We start from the raw sequence: 12,253 nt of genomic DNA, 5'->3' as shown, positions 1-12,253 counted from the left end.
CTATCCTGCCGTGTTGTGCCGTTGCTCCCCTCCTCTGTTGGCTGCCGCGTCGATCCCTCGTCTTCCCGCCAGTCCCTGATTCTAGAGGAACCGAGCCAAGCCTGTTGGTCGAGCTCGCTGCTCCCTGACTCGCGCAGATGCACAGGTGCTGCTCCTGGATTTGCCGCCTGCGATGGTACTGCCTGAGCAGGGCATAAGCAAATTTGTATTTGTATTTGGCCATGCTGCTAGGCATCACTTTTTTGTTTTTTATGTCTTGAATTAAACAATTAATTAATTGGTTCATTTTGTATCCATGTCAAGTTATATAAGTATACGATGAAGAGATTTTATCCACCGGTGCCTGTTACCAACCAATTAACCTTATGCTCAACTCAGTCCGAATACTATTGTTGATGGCGTCGGCTTTAGGAACTCATTGATTTGGAAGTACCATCTTTTGTATTCTTGTACCACTATTTGTATTTTCGGTCATGTTTTATCTATTTTTTGGATCTTTAAACTTCGATTTCAATTCTACCGTAGTTGTGCAATTGAGCTATAGGTTTTTATGACATGACAAGGGGTACTTCATGGGTTAGTTATAAGCGCTTATAATTTGAGCCTGGGATCTGCTCCAATCCTGGCTCCACCACTGGAAATCATGCTGTGCATTCTCCTTTCTCAGTTGTCGGGCCATTAGATGGTTGATTTCTTCTTTGCGTCGTGGTGTGACTGCACAGGTGGAGGAACTGCAGAAGAAAGCGATGGAGGAGGATCCCTCGGTGTTTGCCTATGATGAGGTGTACGATGATATGAAGGAGAAGGCCGCTCGGCCCAAGATACAGGCCAAGGTTGTTCGCGAGGTAAATTATCCGTCCTGCACCAATGCAATTTTTTAGGGGTGCCTTATCTGGTTCATTTATGCTTAATTGGATATACTGGAGATTGTATACCACGGTGAGGTGTAATGTTGTTGCTGGTTCGTGTCCAGTTTCTTAGTGTTTGATCCGGGGCACTCGAGTTTTAATTTTGTAAGGAGCAATTTCCAGATAATTGTTTGTCTGTTTGCTGGAAAGAAACATCAGCCTGAGATAGTTATTTGAGAAATGGCGTCTATCTTGGTGATTGGTTCCTGCTAGTTTTGCCAGATAAATGTGTGGAACATGACATTTTTTTAACGTAAAAGGTAGAGATCGAAATTGTCCTTCATGGTTAGTTTGTATAATGCCTTTGGGTATGTTTTATGGTTCTTCGTTGGTGTAGTGAGGTTGTTGGTTTTGTTAAATGTGTAACAGACATCTATACAGAGACAAGCACAGAATGTAGAATGTGAAATGCAACAAATCTCACTACTAATCTGAATCACATAATGCAAGCTAAAATGGACACATATATTTGGATCTCTTACTGGGGCATCGATGCTTTTGTTTTTGCAGTCAAAGTACATTGAAGCACTTAAGGAGAAAGCAGAACAACGAAAACGAGAACAGGACATAGTGTATGAGAGGAAGCTTCATAAAGAGAGGAGCAAGGAAGATCACCTGTTTGCTGACAAGGACAAGTTTGTAACATCTGCCTACAGGAAGAAACTTGAAGAGGAGAAGAAATGGCTAGAGGAAGAAAGACGACGGCAGCTTCAAGAAGAAAGGGATGATGTAAGTTTTGCTCGCTTGTTTATAATTGTATGCATTGTTCTTAATTTCTTATACATATGCTACTTATCTTCATGCTTAGTTTATATGCTTTTTTTAAGTTGCACATTTTGGTACGGCATGCCATTCTTAGTTCTGTCAGAAGTATGACCATGTAGGTACTAGTGTTGGTCTGTATATTCAAAGTACACATGGAAACTTGAAAGAGTCGAATAATCGTGTGTGATGATGATCAAACTCTTAGTCTGAATTGTGCCGTTTTGTCTGATCAAGCAAGTGTGCTGTGTGGTTGTGTCATTTGTGTAGCAATAATCCTACGTCTACGTAACCACCTATGTAATCTTCCTAATATAATTCCCCCCCCCCCCCCGATCTTCGCGGGGGTGGGGCCGTGCCATTTTCTCTTCCAATCAGAGCATGCCAAACCAGCTCTTACGTAGCTTTACGTTGAATCTCTACGTAGATGTAGCAAAGCCCTTTGTGTAGCCAGAAGAGTTGGAGAATGAAGTGCGTTGGTACAATGGTACCTTTGAATTCTGCGCTGTACCACATTATAATTTCATTTCCCCTTACATTCTACCCCCTCCATCCCACAATATAAGACGTTTTTGCAAACTATGTTAGCTTTTAAAAACGTCTTATATTACGGGCCGGAGGGAGTATTTTATTTTCCCCTCATTTTTAAGGATTGTCCTCACTTTCTACCATTTCCTGATCATGCAAAAATGTGACATGCTGGCTTGTGCTTACACAAACATCCTCCGAGTAATCTGTACTAACTTTGTTCACAAGATTAATAATGCAATAAAAGCTGGTTTATACATAAGCTTATCTTCCTTGCAAAGGAAACATATTATATCTAATGTTTCACAGTTATCTTGTCTTTTGGCTACCTGATTTGACTTATTTTATCTGTTTTTATGTAGGTAACTAAAAAGAAAGACTTGAGTGATTTTTACTTTGGGCTTGCTAAGAATGTTGCTTTCGGTGCACGGACACATGAGGGTACAGAAACTACAGAACCTGAAAAGTTGGAAAATAAAGTAGAAGATATTCAAGGTAGCAAGTCTGACGCCGAAGGATCCAGTCGTTCTCCTAAGCGCAGGAGGGAATCCAGTGTAGGATCAGAGAAGGCTCATGGAAGTAGCAGTGTGGTAGAACCTTCAACTACTGGATCAAAAGATTCAACAGCTGTTAGATCTACTGAGAAAGAGGCAGATATTTCTACATCTGCTTCACAGGCTCTCCAGAATACTCAACCAGCACCAATCACCGACGAGCACTACAAGAGGAGTAACGACGCACTTGCCGCTGCTAGAGAACGAGCACTGGCTCGTAAGAGAGCGAAGGAGCAGCAAATATGAAGATGCATATATAATCTCAACATGCAAAAGCTTAAGGCTGTGTAATACTCCCTCCGTTCCTCAATATAAGGTGTATTATTTTTCCAAAAAGTCAATCTTCTCTAGGTTTGACCAAGTTTATAGACAAAAATATCAATATCTAGAATACCAAATCATTATCACTAGATTCATCATGAACTATATTTTTACATTTTATATATTTAGTATTATAAACCTTTATATATTTTGCTGTAAAGTTGGTCAAACATAGACAACCGTTGACTTTTTGGAAAATTAATACACCTTATATTTAGGAACGGAGGGAGTACTTGACATTTGTTTTCAACTTGCAACATTTTCAGTGGATAATTCAGTGGATGATGCACACATCTCTCTTGCATGAATATATTCATTTGGTTGCTGTATGATGGTTCAGCTTCTATGGTCAAAATATCTGTATATCCACATATGACAAGCAAGCATACTTATCAGAATGGCCATTCTGCTATGCATAATCAGGAGAGGAGAGGTTAATGGAGCCCATTATATTTACTGAATTTTTGTGCTGCCAAAAAAAGGAGAAATACCTTGGCACAGACAGGCTGATGGCAATCTGTGCCCTTTTGTGTGTTCCACTGTAATCTGTAACTATGTAATGATTCAAGCTGGTAGTTATTTACTGGTCGTTGTTGAATCAAAGATATTGAGATGATGTATGCCTTTCTCAAATAAAAAAGATGTATGCAAATTTTAGATTTTCCAAGTTTTCATGATCCTTATTCCATGTCCAGATCTCGTCAGTTGTCTATGTCAGCAAACTCTGCTAACCCGGTGCGCGAAAAATGAACTTTTGGTGTATCAATATCATTTTTGCAAGGTGTTAGTGAAAATTAAATCAAGGTTCTAACTTCTCTTTTGAATACATAGAGTAAAATGCATCATAAGTCCTAAAACTGTCGGAGGTGTGTCAGTTTAGTCCTATAACTTTGAAACTGCACTTTTGGGTCCTAAAACTATCAGAGGTGTGTCAGTTTAGTCCTATAACTTCGAAACTGCACTTTTGGGTCCTAAAACTATCAAAGGTGTGCCAGTTTAGTTCTATAACTTTGAAACAGTAGTTGTGGGTCCCAAAACTATGTAAGTTTCTTCCTCTTAGGTCCTAAGCTTGCATGGTTAGCATTGATCCACCAACAAGTCACTTGGAAATGCTTGGATTGTAGCCACGTTGACCTGACCCAATGGGCCCACCAGGTACATATGCAAAGAAAAAAAACTAGAGCGTTGTCTCGCCTCGTTCTCACGCGCTCGTCTTCTCCCACACACAGAATGCTCAGAGGCGACAGTACAGAGGCCATCAGTGGAATGATGGTTTGAGCTCCAGCGAGGAGAGTAGACCAGTCATCTCAGCCTCCCCCAACAGCAGCAGAACGACATGTCGCACAACGTCCAATTGCTACCCACCTATGGCTACTGCTAGGGTTGTGTCACTCTCGACGACCTCTGCGCCAGCTTTGCAGTTTCCGCGCACTCCTCTGTGTCGCCCGACAGCTCACCACCTATGACCATGCTCGTGCCCAAACAACAGCCTGCACGACCAACTCTACGGCAAGGGTGTCAGGGCAACGACGATATCATCAAACAGAGAGAGAGAGAGAGAGAGAGAGAGAGAGAGAGAGAGGTGAGATGGCATACTCCATCCCAATTGGCTCGGGATCTCCCCGGCGGCCTCGCCGAGGGAGAGGGATGTCGTCCTTCATGCTGACTAGCTCGGGGTCTCCCCGACGGTCACGCCAAACCTCTCAGGGAGGCTACCGTGCAGCTCATGGCCATGCAGGTTGCAGGACACACTGCAACGTGGAAGCGTATGTACCACTTTGGGGGATATAAACACATACAAAGGGCTCAGTTGAAAAAATGCTCCATGGATGGTGGCCATGCAAGATTAGGACCTCAGATAAACAAACATACATAGTTTTGAGACAAAAAACTGCAATTTTGAAGTTATGGGACTAAAAATGACACACCTCCAATAGTTTTAGTACTCAAAAGTGCAGTTTTGAAATTATAGGACTAAACTGACATACTTCCGATAGTTTTAGGACCTAAAAGTGCAGTTTAAAAGTTATAGGACTAAACTGACACATCTATGATAGTTTTAGGACTTGTGATGCATTTTACTCAGCTCAGAACCTGCTCAGCTCAGAAAATGTAGGGATCGTCAGGCCCTGCTCCAAGCGTGGGAAGGAATTCCGAGCTGCAGAATGTCGTGCGCTTGCACGGATCTCGTCTTTCTTCCAGGAGAAAGAAAGTGCGGAGTGAAACCCCGCTTGTATTGTACTGTACGAGTGGATAGATGTTGCTCTCCCTGCCCCGTTATGTTACTACAGCCTGCCTGCTCGCGAACCACCCCTACAGCGAAAGGCAAGGCTAGAGAGGGGAGGGCTTTGGTTTCGCCATCCAGTTCGGCTTCTCCGCACGCAAACCCAAAACCCTAGCGCCAGCCAGCCAGAGGCGAGAGCAACAAGGCCTCGTGACCCAGAGACCGGAGTGGAGCTAAGGTCGCCTCCCCCAGCCCGGGATGGAGAGCCTCGTCCTCGCCTCCTCGTGCTCCGCGTCTCCCCGCCTGCCCCTCCTCTCCGCCGCCAGCCGCCCGTCGCGGCCCCTCCCGGCGGCGCCGCTCTCCGCTGCCGCCGGGCGGAGGGGAGCCAGGCGGCCGAGGCTCGTCGTCTCCGCCGCCTCCCGCGGATCTAGGAACGGTGAGGGACCGCCTTGTTCTGTCGCCTCTGTGTGAATTGAATTGTGCTGTGTTTGGATGCGATGCGGCCCCCGATGCGCTCTTTGATTAGGAAGGAGCAAGCGGCCAAAGTTTGCTTGTGGCACTTGACTCCGAGCTGTACTTCTCGTGAGCTAGATCCGCGGCTGAGAATTCGACCTTGTTGCATCGTGCATCCGCAACAAAGTTCTCCTATATGTATTTACAAGTAGGGGCAGATGATAGATAGCTTGAGATTGGGAATTGTCAGCTTATCCATCCGTGTCTCTGACATACTACTTATTAAGTAGATAATGCGCACCTCATCCATCCATATTTTTTTAGTATTACCTGATAAGTATCGTATGTTAGTTTGCTTTGGTTTGCACCCATTTTGATATTCTTGTGAGCATCTTCCTTGTTCTTATTTTTACATACTATATGCTGTTTGCTACATCAGTTTCAGATGGATTTAACACAAAGGGATTTGCAAGCATATCGTCTTCAACCAGCACCGAGAATACATCGACGGGAACTGGCACCGTGCCTCCCATGCCGCCTCCCTCATCATATATGTGAGTTTATCTCTCTGTTTTTCCTGCATTTCCTGTTCTCAAATTTACCATCCCATGATGGCGAGTTCCAAAATCTATGCAGTGGTTCACCTGTTTTCTGGATTGGCGTTGGTGTAGCATTATCTGCAGCATTTTCCATGGTGCGAAATTCTGCTTCCTCTTATGCTTTAGTTTATTTTTGTGCATATCTTCTCTTCGTACATTAATACTTGGTGGCTGGTTTATCAGGTCTCTTCGATGGTAAAGGTGAGCTCACAGTTATTCTTTGTTTCTGCACTCCAGAAAGAGTATGTATCCTCAATTATTTGCAGTGTTCCTCAGAATGACCCATTGTGTACCTTTGTATAATAGGGCATGAGTCATGGAGGTAAAATTATTGAGTCGTTTTCTGCTTGAACCTGCTTAACCTCCCGACACATCTGTATTATACTCTACCACTTCACTTCGCTGTTTCAGAGATTTGTTTCTGGCCCGATAAGGGTGTCAATGTGCTTTACTTTGATGGCCAGTTAATTTTCTTTTCATGTTAAAGAATTTTTAAGATTTGATTTTCATTGACATTGAGCACCAAATGATATTATGATAAATCCCTTTCTGCATGGCTTAAATAATCCAATATTCTGTTTGTCACCTTGGTCATATACACTTTGCTGTTATTTCTCGTATAGCTACGTGTTACCATATGTTGCTAGCTTGAGTAGGTTGGTGTCTCTAGCCTTGCCGCCCGCGTTTGAGGCTCTACCTGCCGCACAAGTTTCCTCTTCTTTAAACAAAGGCCACCGAGGGCTAGTCCTGGTTGATCAAATTAAAAAAAAATGCATTTAGCTGTACATGACCAACATTTACTTGCCTGCCCAGTGCCTATTCCCGTTTTAATGTTTTACTGATTTGTTGCAGAAATACGCAATGGAACAAGCATTCAAGTCGATGATGACCCAGGCACCACCAAACACATTTGGTGCGAACTCGCCATTCCCATTCTCCATGCCACCACAGGCAGGTTCCACGGCACCAAGTAGTTACCCATCCTCAGGACCAAGGAAAAATACCCCAAAAGGTGCAACTGTTGATGTTTCAGCTACTGATGTGGCAGCAACTGGATCTTCGGAAGCAGCTGATGTGGCAGAGACATCGAAGCCTTCAAAGAAATTTGGTACGACCTTTCATGTCTGAATTTTCCCCCTCCAACTACAGTTGAGTGGCGAATGGGATCTTCTATGTGCCAAATTATCTATAACATGCTGAATTTGTACCTCTTGATGCACTTAATTTATATTTCTGTGGTCCTATTTCTGGGCTCCTCTTGTAGCACAACATTAGGGAATAAACACGCACCACTAATGAGTGTGAACATGATCTGAATGGGCTCGACTGTGCTGCTTCTTTTCTTAATAGTGCTTAGCATCATATTCTTTAGATATTTGGCATCTGTATTTAATTGTGTTTTTGTTAACAAAATGTGTGCAGCCTTTGTTGATGTTTCTCCCGAAGAGTTGCAAAAACAGAAGGAGCTTCAATCTTCATTGCAGACGGTAGATGTAAAAAGTGATAGCACTGAAAGTGAAACGAAGGGTGATACTGAACAAGTAAGTTTCCTTCAGAAGCTTGGTAATAGGCTCCCTTTTTTGTTGTAATTAATACTTGTCTGATGGTTCTTAAAGGTTCCTACAAATGGTGCTGCTTTTAAGCCGAGTGAAGATTCCTCTACCTGGACAACTGAATCCAGTTAGTAATTGCACATTTATCTACTTCTCAAATTTAGGATTTGTATTTTATTCGCTCATCTGTATTTTCGTAAAATGATGTTGTAATATTCTTTTTGTCGTTGTTTCCATGTGTGTACAAATGAACTAAATTGATTCTGATTATGCTGTACAGGTAAGTCAGGACCTATGCTATCTATTGATACAATTGAGAAAATGATGGAAGACCCAGCTGTGCAGAAGATGGTTTACCCGTAAGTTTGCAACCAAGTTCAACTTTACATCTTGTGCTCACTCTTGTAAAATGTGTCTCTGTTGCCCACCTAGGCACTTGGCCCCACTCCCTATGACTAGCTTGTGACTAGGCTCTAGGCACCACCTGCGTAGCACCTAATGCCTTTTAGAACACTCTGTGCCATGTTTTCCCTTCATATTTTCATTCCTTAGTAGATGCATTCACCATTTGGTTGTAAGGCTCAATAAGTCCTGCTGGCTATCTGCACACCCAATCTATCATGTCGCATGTAGCACCTTAGGAGTCAGCTGGGACCCAGCACACCTATGTAAGTGGCTAGGTCCTTTCCTGTTTTGTGTTGCTGCTTGTGGCCCAAATGGGTTTCTGATCTATATATGAGTCCAAGTGGTTCTATATGGTTTAATGAATCACAACATCTGTGTTCAATATGGCACAAGTGGTACTCCCGTCTGTAGAGGGTTTCTTCGTGTATTCATTTTCTGGATAACGAGGATAATTAAGGATTATTACGCTAAAATAAACACTTTGATTAGCAGATGAAGAATTCATTACTGAATTTAACTAGTTTAGTTGGCATCAATCTATAGGTGGACAACTGCTTGTGTGTAGATTAGTTCCGCATGGATGTAAATCTATAACTTAAAATAACTATGTAATTTGCATTGGTAATTTTTTCAGCGTTGCGATCATGGCTTAATGAGGTGGTCGTACTGGCATTGCCTCACATATAGTGGACAACATATGTGTGTGCCAGTTTCAGTAATACTCTCTCCGTCCCAAAATAAGTGTCTCAACTTTATACTAACTTTAGTACAGAGTTTTACTAAAGCTGACACTTATTTTGGGACGGAGGTAGTATGAAATTATTCTTGTGTGTATGTCATAAAAATATTAAATTAAGTGTAACTTATATCTCTTCAGTATTTTTAACGATGCTGATTTCTTCGCATGTTGCAGCTACTTGCCTGAGGAGATGAGGAACCCAGATTCATTCAAGTGTATGCTCCTGTGAATTTGTTAAAACACTTAAGTATCACATAAATTGGAGTTTATTTTCTGTTCTATATGGTGACGTGAGAATTTATTTTGCAGCGATGCTTCAGAATCCGATGTACCGCCAACAACTGGAGGATATGCTGTAATACAATTATTCTTAGCACTGCTTATCTGTGCATCTGTTTCTGCTTATATGTTTATGTAACTTATGTTAGCTAAGAATTCATGCCGATGACCCATGATGTTGCTTACTGTAACAGTCTATTATGCCTCTTGCAGTGTGGGGTTGAACTGTACCAATCTATGACGTAATAGTGTGCAGATCTTCTCTAACCTTCTTATACCATTGTTGTGGCTATTAACAGAAACAACATGGGCGCATCTCCTGATCAATGGGATAACCGCATGGTTGATCACTTGAAGAACTTTGACCTTAGCAGTCCTGAAGTTAGGCAGCAGTTTGGTGAGTGATTCAACACTTCTACACTTAGTTGGGTGCTGTTTGGAAATTCAAAATCATGAATTCTGCGGGTGATTTCCCATTATCTACCATTCAATACCTTTTTCCCGTCTAAAGTTATATGAAGAAAATTCTGAATACCAATGGTTTGTCCTAGTCCCATGTGCATAAGCAGTAATAGTAGAGAAGAAATTGGCAGCGTGCTGTTGCGGCTAGGTCTTGCCGGTGGCGTGTCCTCGTGACTTGTTCTCACTGGACGCGGAGACGCCGGCCGTGGACGTGGTGATGCTGGCAGCAGACATGGGCATGCTGGCGGCCATGGACGCTGAGACGCCGGTTGTGGACGAGGTGATGTGGTTGTGCCAGAGGCGGACGCTTGAGGTTGGGAGGCAGCGGCCAACCTTTCGTTGAGGTCAACGTTGGCAGAGGGCATGACCACGCCAACCTCCTGTGTGTTGACGGCGTCCAGCCAGTCCCTAACGCCACCATTGTCAGGTGGCTCCTCCTGCCCGTGGCGCCATCATTAGGTGACTCCCCCTCTTCCTGCCTGTGGTGCCGTCAGGTGGCGCCTCTTCCCACCCATGGCACCATCCGTCAACTTCTTCCTCTATCTCCTTGAATTTCCACCGCCGCTGGTCCAATCCCGACGGCCTGCATGGCTGTGTCGCCTTCTCAGACGGTGGCGCAAGCTTCAAGGAGGCGACGCATCGCGTGCAGGAGGAGGGGATAGAGCGAACAAAGGAAAGAGAGGAGGGAGAGAAAACCGAGTGCGTCCGTGCGGCGCGGGACTAGAATTGCCAGCGGGTGCTGATACACACTAGTCACTACAAAGTGGAATTTTCGTGAAAAATACTATGCGCACTAGATTGGGGAACAGAGGGAGTATTGAACATTTAGTGTCTAATAGCGTTACCATTTTCTTACTAAATGCCTAGCATAGCGTCGATGCATGCTCCCATGTTTTTAGTTCTTTTTGTACCCTTACTATTTTCTTGTTCTATAAATGCCTATCATAGCTCCTATTTTTGGGGTTATTACTATACTACTTGGTAGGTGATGGAAATTGTTGAGGAGATTTGAATTAGGAGTTTACGACTTCATTCTTCCCTGAATCAGCTTTTATTTTTGCTATAAGACTCTTAAATTTGATTTCGAATTGAAATGATTACATGTGAATTCTGAAGTTTTTTAATTGCTTGTACAGCGCAAGTTGGCATGACTCCAGAGGAAGTTGTAGCGAAAATAATGGCGAACCCAGAAGTTGCTGTTGCATTCCAGAATCCAAAAATTCAAACGGCCATCATGGATGTAAGTTCTGTACAAACTTTGTTGGACTGCATAGTTATTTGGAAACTTGGATTTATGCCACTACAAAGTTTGTGTTGCTGAAAATGCCACTGGATGTTTTAATGACATGTGGGACCTGGACCCACTTGCCATTCTCAAAGTTAATGGTATTTTCAAGTTGAAAGCATTTGGAGTGGATATATCCAGTTATCCCTAGTCATTTGCTTATTCTGACATGACATCTTTTTGATGCAGTGCTCGCAGAACCCTCTGAATATTGTAAAATACCAAAATGACCAAGAGGTATTTTCTAATTTAGTTAAGTTGGGTCGTCAGCTCACATGTTAACTTTATGATCAAACTCACTTCGCTTCTCTTTCACTTGGATGTCTCTGATGCTAGGTCATGGATGTTTTTATGAAGATATCGCAAATCTTCCCCCAAATTAATGGCTAGTGGATGTGCACCACGGAATTGCAGTTTTTGATTTGCCTTGGCCTGTCATCTCCAGCCTAAGCGGCTGCAGTAGCATCTGTTAACCGGCCCAGAAACAGAGGAACTTCATGTGTTCGGTCATTATGTGCAAAGATGTACCCTTGCCGTCAAGGTTTTTGAGTTGCCAATGTACATCATATGATCCAGCGTTTTGGTTTGGTTGCGACCATGCCTAAAGTCAGAGTAGTGAAGTAGCAAAGTTTGAGATATATATTTACTTCACCGCTCTATAGAATTGTGTAGTTGGTGCTTTGACACTATATGGTTTGCTGTAGCCTGTAGGATGTGAAGGTGCCGATGTAGTTCATATCACCTCAATTTTGATACATTGTGTTACCGTGACACTGCATGAAAATGTTAGCTATGTTGTTCAACTTGTTTAGTTGGAATGTAGCCCGAGTTCCATGACGGGTGGAAGTTGCTTCGACTTTGCTTTCGGTTCTTTTGTGGTCGGGAGATTAGCTGGTGATGTTTGAAGTGAGAATAAATGAGAATGTTGCATCTCACATTTGTTACTCTAGTTGATTCCCTTCTGTTTTGAAATAACAGGCCTGCTGTGCCATTTCTCTTTTCTATCAGGCATAGCTGAAAAACAAAGGGAAATGCTATTTAGCTGACGTCAGTTTTTAGCCAGCCATTTTATTTTTGTTAGGCGTAACCGAGATTGCTATTCAGCTGATGTCATTTTTTGGGAGATTTCCAGCAAACTACAGAACCGTTGGATTATGGGGCATGAATCTTAAAGCATCTCC

At 43.0% G+C, this 12,253-nt stretch overlaps 2 protein-coding genes across 3 annotated transcripts in view; both read left to right on the top strand.

Moving 5' to 3' along the window:
• LOC119355225 (nuclear speckle splicing regulatory protein 1-like) overlaps positions 1-3,730 on the top strand; it is a 4,516-nt gene extending 786 nt beyond the window's left edge. Inside the window, exons 2-4 of the mRNA XM_037622008.1 lie at positions 723-845; positions 1,419-1,637; positions 2,561-3,730. Coding sequence (XP_037477905.1) covers positions 723-845; positions 1,419-1,637; positions 2,561-2,998 — 780 coding nt within the window. The 3' untranslated portion in view covers positions 2,999-3,730. The remainder of the gene's footprint in view (positions 1-722; positions 846-1,418; positions 1,638-2,560) is intronic.
• Positions 3,731-5,365: 1,635 nt separating this feature from the next.
• On the top strand, positions 5,366-11,931 carry LOC119355224 (protein TIC 40, chloroplastic-like). 2 transcript variants are annotated; one of them, XM_037622007.1, is made up of 14 exons: positions 5,366-5,733; positions 6,196-6,304; positions 6,387-6,444; positions 6,533-6,550; positions 7,202-7,457; positions 7,772-7,890; positions 7,966-8,029; positions 8,183-8,261; positions 9,221-9,261; positions 9,356-9,401; positions 9,625-9,722; positions 10,924-11,027; positions 11,262-11,309; positions 11,409-11,931. In XM_037622007.1, the coding sequence occupies exons 1-14, from the start codon at positions 5,556-5,558 to the stop codon at positions 11,460-11,462; spliced, it is 1,272 nt and encodes a 423-aa protein (XP_037477904.1). In that variant the 5' UTR covers positions 5,366-5,555; the 3' UTR covers positions 11,463-11,931. The 2 variants fall into 2 exon arrangements, with proteins under 2 accessions (XP_037477904.1, XP_037477903.1); XM_037622006.1 differs by having other exon boundaries at positions 5,367-5,733; positions 6,190-6,304.
• Positions 11,932-12,253: the final 322 nt, after the last annotated feature.

The sequence above is a fragment of the Triticum dicoccoides genome, chromosome 2A (genome assembly GCF_002162155.2).
Source record: "Triticum dicoccoides isolate Atlit2015 ecotype Zavitan chromosome 2A, WEW_v2.0, whole genome shotgun sequence".
NCBI classification, from domain to species: domain Eukaryota; kingdom Viridiplantae; phylum Streptophyta; class Magnoliopsida; order Poales; family Poaceae; genus Triticum; species Triticum dicoccoides.
The sequence above is the reverse complement of the archived record's forward strand: the minus strand, read 5'-3'. Positions and strand labels throughout refer to the sequence as shown.

Bases quoted from the DNA above. Each gene is read 5' to 3' on its own strand.
- LOC119355224 (XM_037622006.1), top strand. From the start codon at position 5,556: ATGGAGAGCCTCGTCCTCGCCTCCTCGTGCTCCGCGTCTCCCCGCCTG. The intron at 9,402-9,624 runs GTAATACAATTA...GGCTATTAACAG, and splicing joins CAACAACTGGAGGATATGCT to AAACAACATGGGCGCATCTC. The intron at 11,310-11,408 runs GTATTTTCTAAT...CTCTGATGCTAG, and splicing joins AATACCAAAATGACCAAGAG to GTCATGGATGTTTTTATGAA.